The 18,926-nt window shown below is 40.7% G+C and overlaps 1 protein-coding gene across 1 annotated transcript in view; it reads left to right on the top strand.

The window, feature by feature from the left end:
- LOC134572486 (H-2 class I histocompatibility antigen, Q9 alpha chain-like) overlaps nt 1–14,058 on the top strand; it is a 136,046-nt gene extending 121,988 nt beyond the window's left edge. The window contains exons 5-8 of the mRNA XM_063431476.1: nt 3,940–4,041; nt 5,755–5,778; nt 6,038–6,089; nt 12,614–14,058. Of these exons, the coding sequence (XP_063287546.1) occupies nt 3,940–4,041; nt 5,755–5,778; nt 6,038–6,087 (176 nt within the window). The 3' untranslated portion in view covers nt 6,088–6,089; nt 12,614–14,058. The remainder of the gene's footprint in view (nt 1–3,939; nt 4,042–5,754; nt 5,779–6,037; nt 6,090–12,613) is intronic.
- Nucleotides 14,059–18,926: the final 4,868 nt, after the last annotated feature.

Below are 18,926 nucleotides of genomic sequence, written 5' to 3'. Positions count from 1 at the left end.
GTCATTTAACACATTCAAAAAACGGATTCCCCTTGCTGAAGTACTAGTCCGTCTATCCCAATTTATGTCCAGGTAATTAAAATCTCCAATAATTAACATGTTACCCCGATTTGCAGTTTTACCAATTTCCTCTAACAGCAGTTCTTCCTCATTAATATTTACATTTGGTGGTTTATAACATATCCCAACCAATAACTTTTTCCCTTTGTTTGCCCCAAGCAGATATCTACCCATAAAGCTTCCACATTTTCCTCATCACACTCCACATGCCTAAGATTTGACTTGAACTCATGGCTGACATACAAACATACCCCACCACCCTTCTTGTTTATTATATCCCTCCTAAATAACGTGTACCCATTTAAGTTAACTGCCCAGTCATGTGTCTCATCCCACCATGTTTCTGTTATGCCTATTATATCGTATTGTTTAGTGTATGCTATTGCCTCTAGTTCCCCCATTTTGTTATATAGGCTCCTTGCATTAGTAAACATACATTTAATATTACCATGAGTCATTTGTACTTTTTGTGAATTATCAATATCACATACCTCCTCTGTTCTGAGCTTCCCCCTCGCCCCATCTCCACCCCCTTTGTTCTGAGCTAAAGCCCATCTCATTTCTATCCTATCTCCATTTTCTAGATTGCTTTGAGCCTCCCCCCCTACTACTAGTTTAAAATCTCCTCCAATCTTCTAGCCATCCTATCCCCCAGCACAGCAGACCCTCTTCCGTTTAGGTGCAATCCATCACAACTATACAGGTTGTACCCAAGCGCAAAATCGGCCTAGTGCTCTAAAAACCCAAAACCCTCTTTCCTCCACCAAGACTTCAGCCACGCATTGACCTCTCTAATCTCCCGCTGCCTTTCTGCTGTAGCGTGCGGCACAGGTAATATTTCTGAAAATATTACCTTGGAGGTCCTTTTCTTTAGCTTACTTCCTAGATCCCTGAACTCACTCTTTAGGACCTTCCATTTTCCTCTGACTTTGTCATTGGTACCAATATGGACCATGACAGCTGGGTCATCCCCAGCCCTCCCAATAATCCCTCCACTCTGTCAGCAACATGCCGGACCCGAGCACCCGGGAGGCAGAAAACTGTCCGGTTGAGTCGATCAGAGTGGCATATTACCCTATTGTCAGGGCTTACCTGGGTGTGGGAGTCCGGCAGGCAGAGAAGTATGCTCACCCTTGCAAGAAAACACAGGCCAAGGTGATCAGGCAAGAATTCACCTGACCTGTGAGTCGGTGCACGGGGGCTGTGCAGGGTAAATCCAAAACGCGGTACAGGAACAATAAACCAGGAGAATAGTCGTGGGAAGCCAAGGGTCAAAGGAAGCCAGAAGTCAGGATAATCGGTGTACCAAGCCAGAGGTCAATAACAAACTGGAGAACAGGAAACAGCAGGATGATCACCAGAGTCAAGGAACTGACCCTGCCTTCTGGGAGAGGCAGTGTTATATACCTGGCTAACGAGACATCAGGCTCAGGTGTAACATGAGTGACAGGAGATGTTCCAACAAATGTCCAGCTACAGTACTAAATACTAGACAGGGCTAGATACAGGAAACAGAAGCGGAGAGATGGCTCAGAGGTAAGCCAAAGCACCAGAGCTGCCAAGGTCCCAGGTTCGAATCCTGACACCTATCTACTCTCTTAATAATAGAGTCCCCTACCACCACAACCTGTCTAGACTTCCTTACCCTCTCAACCCCACCCGTACTAGAGGGGCTGTTCCCACGGCTGTTAGAAGGAACAGCTTCCTGCAGTACAGCTACTCCTGAGCTGATGCACCCAACATCTTCACTCAAACGGGCAAATCTGTTTGGCTCCACTAGATCAGGACTAGCTAATCCTTTCCTCTTCCCTCCCCCTCTGCTTCCTCGCCCCACTGTTACCCAGCTATGTGCCTGTTCTCCAACTGTCTCATATCCTCCCACTCCACTACCTGCACCCACTAAACTCTGCTCAGTGAGCAGCAGACTCCTCTCAAGATTATCAATCTCCCTCAGTGTTGCAATTTGCCTCTCCAGATCTCCAATCCGAGCTTCCAGAAAAGCCACTCGCTCACACCCACCACAGAGGTATGGACCCTGGACAGATTTATCCAGGCATTCATACATGCAGCAGGATGTGCACTGAGTAAAACTTGTAATCTTGCTAGCACTCGTCCCCAGTTACCAAAAAACACAAGTGAGCAAAAACAATATTTACCCTCTTGCTTTAAACTCCCTTGTAGGTTTCAACTTCTGTTGTTTTAACTCCTACTTAAAATAGCCTACTTTCAAGCAAACTCCAGTGAGCAAGCTCTGTGAGTCAGCAGTGGGTTTATATTGGCCATACAAATCGCACACAGGTGGAAATTAAGTGGCACTCCCCCTAATTAGCTCAGCAGCAGCAGCACCCACAAGAGAAGAAAAAAAAAATAGAGGTAAAACGTTTTAAATAAAATCAGCAAGGAGAAAATATAGAAAACAAAAAAGGGACAAAGTTTAAATATATCCAGCAAAGAAAAAAAAAATATATATGAAAAGGGGAAAAAAGTTACAAAAAATTAAAAGAAATCAAAACAGCAAGGAGAAAAATAAATTAAAAAGAGTAAAAGTGAATAAAAATAAAATACAAATCAAAAAATTTAAACCTGCTTTTTTTTTTCCACTTTGTATTAACTAATACCAGCCACAGTCCACCAGGTCACCAACAAACTTCTGTTGTTTTAACTCCTACTTAAAAGAGACTACTTTCAAGAAAACTCCATTGATGTTGTTACATGTGAATGTGTTTATCTCTTAATACTCATAATTTTACAGGTAATTGGAATTTAATATAATTATATTGGGGAATCACACAATAATTACCATGTTATCCTCTCAATGCAGCTATGAATATGTCTGTTCTCTCAGTATGTCGACATTTTTTATGTTTAATTCTGATTCACTCATTTCAATAAAGAACATGAGATATGGATTAGCTATAAGCAGTATAGAGTCTTAGTAAATAGAGCTGATATACAGTTATTGTTACAGTGGATTATTTATCCATATTTATCTATGGCAGCATTACAGTAAGTAACGTCCATGCAATACGTCATGGATGGGAAAGTATGAATGGTCAGCGTGTATATAATGCAATATAAAACATTTAATAAGAGAACTAATGAAACATAACAGAATATAATCCCAGTAGGAAGGGAGAGTACAGATATTGGAATATAATCCCAGTAGGAAGGGAGAGTACAGATATTGGAATATAATCCCAGTAGGAAGGGAGAGTACAGATATTGGAATATAATCCCAGTAGGAAGGGAGAGTACAGATATTGGAATATAATCCCAGTAGGAAGGGAGAGTACAGATATTGGAATATAATCCCAGTAGGAAGGGAGAGTACAGATATTGGAATATAATCCCAGTAGGAAGGGAGAGTACAGATATTGGAATATAATCCCAGTAGGAAGGGAGAGTACAGATATTGGAATATAATCACACTCTGGCTGCGGTGACAATAACTGCCATTATCTGGATATTCTGTAAAATCATGAGTGAAAACACTGTGGCTGTGCTATTCTCATATTTATTGGGCCTTCATTAACTTAAAGGAGGATGTTTGGTTTTATTTTAATTTACTGATTAATCATTTATTCATAACTCTCTTTAGGGTAATCAGATGTATTCCCACTGTATCTCAATTTAAGGAGTCATTCTGTCTTAAATATGAACAGACCGGGTAACCTTTAGGACATGTGGATATAATCCCCTGTCCTGCTCCTTATGGTCAGTTGATGGATATAATTACCTGGTGCACTAACCTTTACCTTTAAATTTACAGAAAATTGATTATTGCTTGCTTTTTTAGGCATTATCTCAAATGTTTCAGTTTATCTTTTTTTTTATTTATTCCTCTTAGATTTGACTTCTCTCTAATAATTTATTTCTCAGAGCCAAAGTCCAACCTGATCATGTGGATAGTGATTGGTGTTGTCAGTCTTGCCGTGATTGGCATCGCTGTTGCAGGATTTGTGATGTGGAAGAAGCGTTCAGGTAAGGATCAAGCTTATTGCATTTGGAATGTGCCAAACCATCTTGTCAGAATATGTTGATATAAAGCAGGTGCAGGGCATCCCTGCATGTTCACAGGTGGAGCAATCACTGGCTCAGTCAGTGCAGCTGGAGCAGGATATCCCTGCATGTTCACAGGTGAATTAATCACTGGCTCAGTCAGTGAAGTTTGAAATCAGGCAAACACAGGGATATCTCTAGTAGAAGTGGGCATTAATTTGCTCCTACCTGCTGTGCCTACTTGTAATATGTCGGGTAAGGGCAGGAGGAAGGATATAACCTCCTTATTTACTATTACTAAGTATTTCAGATGAAGAAAAGCCTAGTGAGTGCGCTGCTAATGCTGCCCTGTTACTAATCCAATAAAGTGGGACCTGGCAGTGGTTTCCTATGGCCCCACTTTCTTATGACAACTAACCAATCAGATTGCTCTGACAGCAAATCTGTAAATCGAGATTTACCTATCAGAGCCCTCTGATTGACTTAAGCCAACCAATTAGAACACTGACTCAAATTGCTCTGTGTGGGAAGGCTTTATAAGGCTTTCCCCACCCTGCAAGCACAGTCCATGCACAGAACTTGCAGGGTTATTTTTTGTCTAGATTTTTTGGGGGTATTTTTTTACAATCAATCCTTTTTTTATTTATTTTTTTTACATGTATTTTATTATTTTCATGCGTTCTTTTGGATTTTCATTTCACTTTTTTGGGGCTAAAAAAAGAAGATGGAAGAATAAAGAAGACATCTAATAGTATTATTATTTTATTTTACAGGTATTTAGTTTTTTTTTTAGGGGAGGTGAGGGGTGCGGTGACTACGGGCTTGGGGACCCCTAGTCACATGGGGGTTCATTTTATTATTACCTCATCACACGCCACCAATGTGTGGGTGCAGAGGGAGAAAAATAGGTCACCCCCCACTTTATTTAGGACCTCCAACCCCCTGGTCAATTTATTTATTTAATATTGTGAGGGGTCATCCCCTTTTAGTTTAAAAACCCCACTCACGGGCAAGGGTGGGGGCACAGGGGTACACTAGGCACCCTCCCCCCCGTTAAGTATTTAATTAGGTGTCAGGCCATGAGGGACCTGTGCTAGGTCCCCCTTATTGGATTAGTGACTGGGGCTGCTCGCTGTTTAGTAGACAGGAAGGGGCTGGTAGGAGGATTTAACCTCCATTATTTACTAATACTAATTATTTTTTGCTAGCATTAGTTGCCTGGAAGACCAAAAGTGGGAAAAGATATTCCTAATCCTTGTGGGATTGCCATAGGGATATCAAAGAGAATCTGTCTACTAAACAGCTCCCTAATGTGATACCCTGAAATAAAGCAGTCCCACAAAGGTAGGAATTTAGGGCGTTAGGAATCGGAATTTACTTCACCTGAATAAAATTCCAAAACAAAAATTACTGCCGAATTTCATCCAAAAATGAATGAACAACTGGACGAAATTCTGAGCAGACAAAACAAAAATAGTTTTTTTCTGAATGTATTTGGATGAAATTTAAATTTCAGCGGCTTCCAAGGCTGATCCCTGAACCTTCCTGGCTCCTGCCCTTTAGGCTGCAGATTGCTCTCCCTGTGTTACAGACTTTATTCATTACCTGCTGAATAATGTGCAGTTTGTAGGGTGGAATTATTCTACTAGTTTCTAACACAGTAATTTATGTTTTTTGTGTTTTTGTTATTTTCAGGGAAAGAATATGTTGCAGCCAACGGTGAGTTTCACATTCTCCATACTGAATATCATACAATGATTTATATTGAAACAACCATGGGTGGGATTGTCTGGCATCGTTACCCAGTAACATTATATTATCCACGTGATATGGAGGGAGACGCTGAATGTTGTGTATATGAAATGACTGTCAGTGTCCCCATAGCATGTACCCGTGTTAGGTATACGTGTGTGCAGAGTGTTAAATAAATGAGAAATTATCACTGACTGTAGAGTAAAATGTATTTTTTGTTGTTTAGTTTCAGAAAATGGTGGATCTTCATCCTCAGATGAGAACCTCAAAGCCTGAAGGTAAGTCTTTGAATATTAAAGGGGAGATTTTTCTTTGCCGATCCCATTAGTATATCTATGCAGGTATATTGACGTGTAATAAGCATTTCAGTAATTCTGATTTCAATAGTTTTAAATAAAGTGTCTCTCTCTCTGATAGTGTATTGCAGCGTTCCTCAAGGGTTTTTTCTAAAGGATTCACAATGGCAAGAGACAGCCAATAGGAGAGCCACGGTTACCTCAAATCCCTTTGGTATACCCCCATAATCTCCCTGTGTACCGCTCACCATAACCTCCCTTCACATCATTTATTTTATTAATAATTTATTATTTGTGATTTTGTCGATCCTTACCCCCTTTGTCCACACTCCATTTCACCGCTGTTGTATGTGCATCCCTCCATTTCCCTAACCCCTGTCACCTCCCATCAATATAGAGCAGCTGAGTAATACAGAGACAGAGTATTCCTTCTCCTCTGCCCTGTCTATCAGATCGGAACATTCAGCCTGCACTGTGAGTGGAGAGAGGGCAGGATACGATAAGTTCCCGACCCGTCCACTCACAGTGCAGGCTGACGCACCAAACTGACAGATTACATAATCTGCTTTCATTGCTGATATGAAACAATATATCATTTTGCAATGCAAAAATACTAATAGATATGGTCTATAAAACAATATAAACCATACTTGATCTTTATATTCTGATGAGATTGGAATTTTAGTCAAAGTCTAACACAGTCTAAATTAGTTTTTTGCATTAAGAGTCTGTCTTTATGAAGAACTCAGTTATGGCATAGAAGCAAAATTGTTACCTGTAAATGTAATTGATAGTCTCTCGTTAGAGCTGATTCTGATTCTATGTTTTATATTTGCATTAAACCTTTTTTTATAATGTTAGTTTTCTTTGTAATCACACTGAGACTATGAGAGAGTTTTATGGATCAGTCTAGATCGGTGCAGCCTGTCTCATGCCAAGTGATACCAGGAAATAAATGATCAAATAAAAAGTTTTGCATTTTCTCCATAGTTTTACTTGGTAGCAAAATGTATCATCCAATCCAATATTATTATATGAATTTGGGAAAAGTCCTGTCTGTATGTCCTTATTCTGATCTATATATTAGTGTGTAATCAGTCTCTGTACCCCGTCCACATGCCCATATACAGTGCCATCCAGTATATAATGAGAATTATTTAACCCCTCCAGTGCTAGATGGAAAAGCAGCTCACAACTTCTACATACCTCATCTCAATCTCATAGTATAGCATAATGGGAAGAATTATTCAAATGTTTTACTTCATTTTCTTTAGTTTATTTATTTTTTGAATATGGGGATAGGAGTCTTTCCAGCGATGGAACAACCGCCAGTGCAGCTGCACCGGCGCCTGTGTGCTTAGGGGCCCATCAGCGGAACCCCAGCCCTCTAACAGTGTGACCGAGCCCCTGTAATCTTGGCTTGCAGCTTGGGAGGAAGTGAGAGACAGTGAGAGTTGGATGGGAGGGAGGTGGAGGCACCTCGGAAGGAGAGAGAGCTGGCTCCAGCCAGCCCCACACTCTCATCAGCCTCAGTCAGCAGCAGGACTCATCCACTCTCATGCTCAAAAACTGTATGTGACTGGAAATATTACAATTATCTAAGGCTTTTTCTATGTCCACAAAGGGCCTATTTCTCTCAAATATTGTTCACAAATCTGTCTAAATCTGTGTTAGTGAGCAGTTCTCCTTTCCCATTCAATTCACGGGCAATAGTTTAGTGTATATTTCTGCAGTCAGCATGCCAATTGCACGCTCCCTGAAACCGTGTGACATCTGTTGCATTGTGCTGTGTGATAAAACTGCAAATTTATAACTTTAAACCCTTGAGGACCGATGACGGTCCTGAACCGTCCATAACGGTCTTGGGGTACTTACCTGATCGCCGCCGGGGGCGTGTTACACACACACTGCACTCATACATACACACACTGCACTCGTACACACACACTGCATTCATACACACTGACACTGCATTCATACACACACTGTAAAAAAAATTCAATTAATATAATTTTTTTAGGAATTTACCAGTAGCTGCTGCATTTCCCACCCTAGTCTTATACTTGAGTCAATAAGTTTTCCCAGTTTTTTGGTGTAAAATTAGGGGCCTCGGCTTATATTCGGGTCGGCTTATACTCGAGTATATACGGTATATAAAATAAATTAAAAAATGTAAAAATAATTTTTAATAATTAAAAGAAAATAATATATATGTAATTTTATTCTAACGATATTTTGATATTAATATATATATATATATAAAAATACACTTAGAATGTAATGATATATATATCTATAAATAAATAAATAAATAAAAATAATACGAAATATACATATGTCCATATACATAATTACATAAATAATTTCATAAATATACACGTAGACTTCAAATATATAAATATGTATATATATTTAAATTCTACGTGCATATTTATGTAATATTATTACATAATTAAGTAATTTTATTGATTGCAATTTGAGGGACATGCCTGGGACCCAGGCCAAAAGTCCAGAGAATTTAATTTGCCAGCACTGTGTTTAACCCTGTAACTTTCTAGGACACCCTAAAACCTGTATATGGGGGGTACTGTTTTACTCGGGAGACTTCGCTGAACACAAATATTAGTCTTTCAAAACAGTAAAACATATCACAGCGATTATATGGTCAGTGAAAGTGAAGTTTTTTGCATTTTTCACACACAAACGGCACTTTCACTGATGATATTATTGCTGTGATAGGTTTTACTGTTCTTAAACACTATTATTTGTATTCAGCGAAGTCTCTTGAGTATAACAGTACCCCACATGTAGAGGTTTTGTAGTGTTTTTGAAAGTTACAGGGTCAAATATAAGGCTTGATTTTACTTTTTTGTTTTTCATTGAAATTTGTCGGATTGGTAATGTTGCCTTTGAGAGCGTATGGTAGCCCAGGAATGAGAATTACCCCCCATGATGGCATACCATTTGCAAAAGAAGACAACCCAAGGTATTGCAAATGGGGTATGTTCAGACTTTTTTAGTAGCCACTTAGTCACAAACACTGGCCAAAGTTAGCGTTTTTTGCATTTTTAACACACAAACAAATATAAATGCTAACTTTGGCCAGTGTTTGTGACTAAGTGGCTACTAAAAAAGACTGGACATACCCCATATTGAATACCCTGGTGTGTCTACTTTAAAAAAAATATGTACATGTGGGGTGTGATTCAGGGATTTATGACAGATAACAGTATTACAATGTCATTATTGATAAATGTAAAATATATATATATATATATATATATAGTGAAAGAGCAATTTCCTACTTGTACTTATAGCCCTACAACATGCAAAAAAGCATGTAAACACTGGGTGTTTTTAAACTCAGGACAAAATTTGGAATCTATTTAGCAGTTTTTTTCATTAGCTTTTGTAGATAATTAAAAAAAAATTCAAGTCAAAGTCCAAAAACATGTTTTTTTTTTTTTTTTCATTTTTCACCATATTTTTTTAAACTAAAATATATGACATGATACAAATGATGGTATGTAAAGAAAGCCCTTCTTGTCCTGAAAAAAACAATATATGTAATTTGTATGGGAACAGTAAATGAGAGAGAGCGGAAAATTACAGCTAAACAAAAACACCACAAAAGTGTTAAAACCGCTCTGGTCCTTAACCCCTTCAGGACGGAGTCAATAGTGCACGTTCTGATCAAAACAAAACGTAAACAAAAACTGGAATTTGCGCTATATGTCTGTTCACCCGTAGTTCCCCTCTTTCAAATTATATGCACCCACACTTATTATATATCATTTTGTTCAGGAGAAACAGGGCTTTAATCTATCATTAACTATTCATATATGGAACATAATTTATTATGAATAAAAGTAAAAAAAATTGAGAAAATAAGATTTTTTTTTAAATTTGCATTTCCGTCTGACATTTTAACTGTGAATGTCATAATACTGTTAGCTTTTACTGCAAAAAAATGCACATATTTGTAATCAGCGATGTCTCACGAGTACAACAGTACCCCCCATTAACAGGTTTTATGGTGTTTTGGAAAGTTACAGGGTCAAATATAGAACGTTCCATTTTCAAATTGAAATTTGCCAGATTGGTAATGTTACCTTTGAGACGGTGTGGTAGCCCAGGAATGAGAATTACCCCCATAATGGCATACCATTTGAAAAAGTAGACAAGCCAAGGTATTGAAAGTGGGGTATGTTTAGTCTTTTTTAGTAGCCACTTAGTCACAAACACTGGCCAAAGTTAGCGTTCATATTTGTTTTTGTGTGAAAAAAGCAAAAAACTAATATTTGGATAGTGTTTGTGACTAAGTGGCTACTAAGAAAGACTGGACATACCCCACTTGCAATACCTCGGGTTGTCTACTTTTGCAAATGGTATGCCATCATGGGGGTAATTCTCATTCCTGGGCTACCATACGGTCTCAAAGGCAACATAACCAATCTGGCAAATTTCAATGTGAAAAAAATGAAATGCAAGCCTTATATGTGACTCTCTAACTTTCCAAAACACCATAAAACCTGTATATGGGGGGTACTGTTATTCTTGGGAGACTTCACTAAACACAAATATTAGTGTTTTAAAACAGTAAAACATATTACAACAATAATATAGTCCATAAAAGTGCCGTTGGTTTGTAAAAAATGCAAAAAACTTCACTTTTACTTAAAATATCATCGTTGTAATACAATTTACCACTTTGAAACACGAATATTTGAGTTCAGCGAAGTCTCCCGAGTAAAACAGTACCCCCTATGTACAGGTTTTATGGTGTCTTGGAGAGTTACAGGGTCAAATATAGTGCTTGCAAATTAAATTCTCTGCACTTTCTCCCTGTGTTGTCAGGCATGTCAATCAAATTTTAATTAATCAAATCACATAATTACGTTAAAAGATTATTTAAATATACATGTAGAATTTTAATATATATGCATTTATAGGTATTTAAATTCTACGTGTATACTAATGTAATCTTTTATGTAATTATATGTATTTATCTATATATATATATTTGCGGTTATTTGTATTTTATATATATATAGATATATATAGAATGTCATTCTAAGTGTATTTTAATATTAATATATATACTTATATTAATATTAAAATACACTTTGTATGACGTTACATATATATAATATGTATATATATTATATATATAATATATATACATATTATATATATATATAAAAATATATTTAATTCATTTTTACACTTGTCTTTTATTTGTTTTTTATACTTCCCACCAGCAGGGGGACTGTCTGATATTTCAAACAGTCCCCCTGCTGGCATATCCACAGCCAGCTATAGGGGGCCATGTGATCGCCTGATTTGCCGTGGGGGGGCCTGATTTGCCGTGGGAGGGCTGCCTGGGCTGTGAGGCAGTCCTCCCGAAGCGGATCGCGGCGGAGGTAAGTATAACTTACCTCCTGGGGCTGCAAGCCGTTACGACGTGCTATGCCGTCATAACGGCGTTAAAGCCCACTTAACCCGTGACGGCATAGCACGCCGTAACGGCGTTAAGGGGTTAACGTACAACATCGCAAAAACAGGCCGGTCCTTAAGGGGTTAATAGTGGCCTTTTATCGTGGCCAGCCTAAGGTACACCTGTGCAATAATCATGCTGTCTAATCAGCATCTTGATATTCCACACCTGTGAGGAGGATGGATTATCTCGGCAAAGGAGAAGTGCTCACTAACACAGATTTAGACAGATTTGTGAACAATATTTGAGAGAAATAGGCCTTTTGTGTACATAGAAAAAGTCTTAGATTTTTGAGTTCAGCTCATCAAAAATGAGGGTGAAAACAAAAGTGGTGCGTTTATAATTTTGTCCATTGTAAATACACACACATAGTCCATAGAGATACTTTATTACATTCAGACACACAACACTACTCACACATACAGCTCTGCAAGGATGGGCAAATAGAAGATCCCCCGGCTGGTAAAGCATTGTGGGGTCGGTACGACAGATAGGGATCTTCCTCTCGGCCACCCTTGCGATAAAGCGGGGCCCCCCAAAACAATTCTTGCACCAGGATCCTCAATACATTAGTTCAACCATCTAGTCTTTCTGTATATTTTATTCTAATTTGTCATTTTGGGGTTTGGTCTAATTTGGTTGATGGGTTCTTATTTAGCATTAACCCCAACACAGTGTAACCCTTCCTCCTGCCCAGTATTTATATTATCCTGTGATTTACACAAAGCATTGCCGGCTGATATCTATAATTGTACTGAGTTTGCTGTAATCACTGGATTGTTTTTTGTTTTTTTAAATCAAATTATTCCTGAAGGATCAAACAAAGAGTCTTAGGACAATTATAAATATTATGATCACATATGAGGATTGGATATAATTTTTCTCTTTATATAAATTTGTACCTGTCATTTTACACACAGCTACGCATTAATTAATAAAACCTGAAGTCATTAAATATATCATTTATGATAAGTGATAACAAAATTAATGTTTTGTTTGTTTTTTTCAGCCCTACAAACAGCTGGGATCATTACAGATAATTCCCGTATCAGATATAATGGATCCCGTCCTGCGAGATCGCTGTCGCCTTCCTTTCTTTATAACGACGCAGAATGTGCACTATATTAATGGCTTTTGTAGGAATTGGTTCAATATCATAGATCTGCTTCAAACATGCTAATGATTCCCATAGTCACAATGATTTAATCAAGCTTTTACATTTTACCGCTTTGTTGCAATATTAAATAGTTAGTTTATTCCTGTTGATTACGGTGGGTAGATTAAGGTAGGATTAAGAGGGTCTCCCATTGCGTCCTTTCCCATTATTCCCATATAAGGGTAGTATATAGCACCTCGTATGGTGTAATCCGAAAATCAATTCTCCTTCTCTCAGCTCACTTTTACACGTCCCATCCGTGCTGTACGGATATGAGTTCATTGTGTGTTTGGTGCTGTGCGTTTTTTTATATCTTTTAGCATGGATGAGATGTCAGTGTGCGCAGCACTAACCTCCATCAGGCAGCTCAGCGTGGATTCCTTCTAAATTTGGTGTTTGTCATTTAATCAAAAACTATCCCAAGGTAAAAGGAATGGCCCAGATCTGACCCATAGCTCCAATTATGTAGAACAAGAAGCTGTTATTTCAGTTTAAGACGCTGTATGAGCTGTGAATGGTATTTTTTTCCCCTTTTTGCTGCTCGTCTCCCAGGTGGAGAGATCCTGGTGATCTCCCAGAACTCTGGGGTTTTAGATCCACCATGAAATCTAACATATTATTGGAAAAACACGCTATCGGGAGAGCCTCCTTTATTCTGAATAACATGACCATGCAAATTATACCGGACTTGTGTTACAGGGTTTCTGAATTCCTTATCACAACTCAGGTTTGAAATCCCTGTATTTGTTTTGCTCAGAAATGTTTTAGTAATAATTAAAGGAGGACCTTAAGGAAGCTGTTCCAATAACATGGTATTACACGATAATGTAATTCACTATTATTCTACATTTAGATCACTGAACGAATATCTGTACTTCATACACTTCATTATTATCAATAAAGGTTCTCCTGACGAGGAATGTCACTCATTCAGTGTTAGCCGGGATCACAGAGCTTCCAATGGTAAATAAGAACATTCGTTATTGCCGTTTATTATAAATCGAATTAATTACACTGAGTTCTACGATTTCATATCATGTTCCCCATAACCGAGATTTAAGTTCTGTGGGAGAGCTGGGGATTGAGCAGCAATGTCACTAGTAAAGTAAATATGAAATAAACTATCAGCAAATATAATGACAAATCTAAAATCCATTCAACCAAATACGTATTGTTTTAAAAATAAAAAATCCTTTATTATTTACAAGGATCTGCAAAGGTTTCCGTAGTTTATTATAAATCTGAGTTCATTCTGATATGGATATGTTAAACATATAATTAAAGTCTCATTGCATACATTTACATCATCTAAATATCGGTGTTCCTTTGCTGTACAGATTTGTGGTTTTTAAATTATAAATAAAATCTTTTAGATACAAAGACAAGTTCTTTCTTCTTTCCATATTTTGCATTTACAAATCACTAACGCTATAACCCACTCTCAAACACTAAGTGGGCTCAGGGTGTAATTACGCAAAGTGTTTATGGTGCTTAGTTTTTATACATGTCTATTGTGACTATACTCCCTAAGTTGCAAACGGCACAGGGATTTTAATCTTACACTATTACTCAGGGCTGGACTGGGAAAAAAATTCGGCCCAGGCATTTTTGAACCACAGCGGCCCACTGAGAAGTGGGCAGGCCAGAGACAAGCACGCCCCCTCTCAAAGTGAGCAGGTTGGTTCAATCCGCAGAGCCCTGCTGAAGAGCTCTTGCATTAAAAAAAGGCCCTGTATTTGTTCTATCCAGCGCAAGCAAATTTTTTTTTTTTTTTTTTTAATTCTTTATTTTTGCAGTGCATATGGTGGTAACATTCAGGCATGTGGTACCCCAAAGGCAATCCGCATGCATATTTCAAAACAAAGAGTGACAACATGGAACACATTAGGGTATGGTAGTACAATGCACTATTTTTATATTTATGAACAGGCTTAAATCATGCTATTTAGTAGTATTATAGATTATAGGATAGCTTTTCAATAGTGGTATCAATCGCTGCCAACGTTAGGTATTACTAGTGGTCATCGCTACCGACATCAGGTATCTGAAGGTCTATGTGAATTAACGGTTACACAACATCACTTTTTATAGCTAAGGTATGCATGTTTACTGAGTCCGTCTACGAGGCATTACTGGTAATGGTAAAGTGTAGCTGGAACCCAACCTGGCAAGGTTGCTGCCCCTTCCATATTCACTGTCAGCTAGAGAGTAACAGTAAGTGAAATAAGTGAAATAAAATGAGCGGTGCCCGGCCGGCAAGTTATGTCAGCGTAATTACAATGTGGGAAAGGTAACTTAGCTTTAGTGCACATCCTATGAGAAAACTAACTGAGTACACTGAACTGACAGGTTATACGCGTTACTTAGTGGATGCGTGTGCAAACAAGCTTATCGGATCGAAGACCGATTATTAGTGTAGCCTTATGCCATGTTGCCTGTATTAGAAAATGATGAGGACTTGAAAGTGGCGGTTAGGTATTCATGCTAAGCCAGACTAGCGAGTCTCCAGTGTGGGGCGCGGTGTTGCGCTAAACTCCAACCTAGTGGGCTGAAAAGCCTGACCATATTGTATATCATGCTTATTTAACAAGCTTGTGAAATAGGCCTACAAGAGTCTACAACATCACACATGGATTAAGTACCAGTACTGATAATGTGGTACTCAGAGAAGCTGCACTTTTTTTTGGTACATTATAAAAAGCTAGTAACATTTTTATGGTAGAGAAAAAACTTAAGTTCATGTAAGCTGGATCAGATCAGGTGTCCACCAAGTTAAACAGGGTCTGCCAGCGTCATCCCTGGAACGTGCCTGAAAGCCGTCCGGGTCTTCATACCCCTTTATGCAATGCCCAGTCTATGGGGTTGATGGTCGCTCTGCAGTGGGCATGTTTCATGCAGGTATGCACCTTTCGTAAGAGCAGGAGGCTGTACTGCGTCAGGGTGTCTTGTGGTGCTCCTGCACGATGATCCGCCATCTTGTGGGGTTAGGACTTTGAGCACATGTGGAGGCAAGTAATGCCGAATGGTCCCAAGGGATCCATTTTTGGTCAGTGACAGCTAATGCCTTTGCGCCAGCTTGCCTGTTGTTGTGCCGCATCGCCTGAACAGCCTCCACAGTGGGGGCCTCCCTTCAGTCAGCTTTGATCGCTCTAGCTCGTACCTGTTGCCGGCGGGCGGCGGCCATTTTGGAAAATACCGCCGGTGGGTTTTCTGCAGCAGGGTGGTTGTTTCGGCCCCGCTTGTCGGAACATGACAGGAGTTGCTGCGTGTGCGTGCAGACCGGGATGACCCCCCCGGTCCAGAGGGGGGGGGGGGGGACTCCAGACACCGGCTGGAGACCCAGGAGAGCGGCCGTCTCATCCCGGCTCAAGCTCCTCGGGCCTTCATCGGGTTACGGAGGGCATCTTGAGGGGTATCCCCTCGAACCCCAGGGTCTGGGGGTCAGGGTGGTAGTTGTTGCGGGTGGCTAGTAAGATTTTTGCCCCCAGTTTGCGCCGTTTTCGGGCCTCAAAGCGGGAGCTCAGACAAGATGTGTCTGATCCCGTCGGCGGTCCGGCCCCGCCCCCCAAGCAAATTTATTAACATGCTTGCGCTGTGTTTGCTTCTGACATGTCTCCGGTGTCTCCATAAGTGGCATACCAGAGAACAATAGTGTAAGGAAAGTGTATTGCACATGTGTTTAGAGCCTGCTTGTAGGATTGAGTGTGTGTAGAGTTAGTTCATTGTGGTATGGTGGGGTGTTTTGTGTAAATGTCGGTTTCATTTGTGTTGTTATGTTTGTGGTGTAATATGTATGGCTAGGGGCTGTTGTGTATGTGTGTATAGATGATGTATTGTGTGTAGGGGTTGAAAAGTGTGTGTGTTTAGGGAAAGTAGTGTGTTTTTGCTTACAGGAGATCTAGTGTGTTCATAGGGGATCCAGAGTGTGTATGTCTTTAATGTAGTGTGTGCCTATAGGGGATCTATTGTGTGTGTGTAGGGGATCTAGTGTGTGTGGAGAACCCAGAGTGTATATGGCAGATTTAGTGTTTGTGTGTGTAGAGGATTCCGAGTGGGTATAGGGATTCTAGTGTGTAGGTGGGTAGAGGATCCATAGTTATGTATGGTAACTAGGGTGTGTGTATAAGGGCTGTAGTGTGTGTGTGTAAAGGGTGCAGTGTGTGAAGGGTGCAGGATGTGTGAGGCATGCAGGATGTGTGTCTGAGGGGTGCAGGGTGTGTGTGAAGGGTGCAGTGTGTGTGTCAGAGGTGTCGTGTGTTTGTGTTGGGGTGCAGTGTGTTTGTGTTGGGGTGTAGTGTGTTGGGGTGCAGTGTGTGTTGGGGTGCTGTGTGGTGTTTAGGGTGCAGGGTGTGTGTTTGAGGTGTGAAGGGTGTGTGTTTGAGGGGTGCTGTGTGTGTGTGAAGGGTGCACTCTGTGTGCGTGTGAGGGGTGCAGTATGTGTTTGAAGGGGTGCAGTGTGTATATGAAGGGTGCAGTGTGTGTGGGTGTTTGGGGTGCAGTGTGTGGTGTTTCGGATGCAGTATGTGTGTGACGGGTGCACTGTTTGTTTGTGTAAGGGTGCACTGTTTGTGAGGGTGCACTGTGTGGTATTTGGGGTGCAGTGTGTGTGTGAGGGGTGCTGTGTGGTGTGGTGTGCAGTGTGTGTGTGTGTGTGTGTGTGAGAGGGGGGTGCTGTGTGGTGTTTGGGGTGTAGTGTGATGTTTGGTGTGTAGTGTTTGCATGTGAGGGGTGCAGTGGGGTGTTGTGTGAGCATGTGAAGGGTGCAGTGGGGTGTTTGGGGTGTAGTGTGATGTTTGGGGTTTAGTGTGTGTAAGTGAGGGGTGCAGTGGGGTGTTTGGGATGTAGTGTGTGCATGTGAGGGGTGCAATGGGGTGTTTGGGGTGTAGTGTGTGCATGTGAAGGGTGCAGTGGGGTGTAATTTGTGTATGTGAGGGGTGCAGTGGGGTGTAATATGTGTATGTGAGGGGTGCAGGGGGTGTTTGGGGTGTAATGTGTGTATGTGAGGGGTGCAGTGGGGTGTAATGTGTGTATGTGAGGGGTGCAGTGGGGTGTTTGGGGTGTAATGTGTGTATGTCAGAGGTGCAGTGGGGTGTTTGGGGTGTAATGTGTGTATGTCAGAGGTGCAGTGGGGTGTGTATATGAGGGGTGCAGTGGGGTGTTTGGGTGTATAGTGTGATGTAGGGTAAAACTAAAAAATATGTATGAGTTTTTGTGTTTTTGTCTGGGAGGGGGAACCTTGTTGCCAGTCCTGCAGGACAGGTGGGAAATCCCTGGTGGTCCATTGTGGAGTGAACTCTATCCTGCAGTTCCTGGGGTAGAGATCACTCTCGCGAGATCGTAGCGTTGCCATAGTAACCGTGGCACCGCTCTGACTTCGCGAGAGGAACCCGGCAGAGCTGCAGGATAGAGCTCCACCGGGTCCTCTCTCCCTGCCTCGCCCGGCCGCATCCTCCCTCCCCCGGCCGCATCTCAGTGCCTTTGGGCAGGTGGGGAGATAGTTTGTCTCGCCACCAGCCAATGAAGGCACACAGCAGGACCAGCGCTCTGATAGCGCTGGCTCTTCATGAGCCGGCAGGGGAGATACACTGATCTCTCCCGTCGCCCTGGGTCCATGGCCATTGCGGCCCACCGGGCATTTGCCCAGTATGCCGATGGCCAGTCCGGGCCTGCTATTACTACAACATCACAACTTATTACAATTTCAGCATTGATCTTAAAATGTGCTCTGCAAGCTCTGAATAGGTGAACTACCTCAGAGCCTTAAAGGAACACTCCTGGTCAAATAACAACTAAATTGAAATTAAGTTGTTGTGGTGCCAGGAGGTCCCTGGTGCTTGCTTACTTTTAGAGGCTAGATTGTTTAAGAACAGTTTAAACCCAATGTCTGTGCTGAAGCGTCATTCCACTCTTCCCCCCTGCTTTCTAAAATTCTTCATAACGCAAGGCTCGGACAGGGGCACCGCAGATTGGCTTAGAGCAGTATAAATACTTGCACCAGCCCTGATTAGGGGTCCTTAGGAATTTTATTCTGACGACATACAGGGGTACTTACACTGATGAGGCTGTGAAACACTGTATTAGGATGCTGGAAACTGCAGGGTTCAAGCGCTGCCAGTTTGCTTGTGATTACACACACATATAGGCTGACATTTTACATATTAGAGTG

This window comes from Pelobates fuscus, chromosome 9 (genome assembly GCF_036172605.1).
Source record: "Pelobates fuscus isolate aPelFus1 chromosome 9, aPelFus1.pri, whole genome shotgun sequence".
NCBI classification, from domain to species: Eukaryota; Metazoa; Chordata; class Amphibia; order Anura; family Pelobatidae; genus Pelobates; species Pelobates fuscus.
This window is presented reverse-complemented; position numbering and strand designations above follow the sequence as displayed.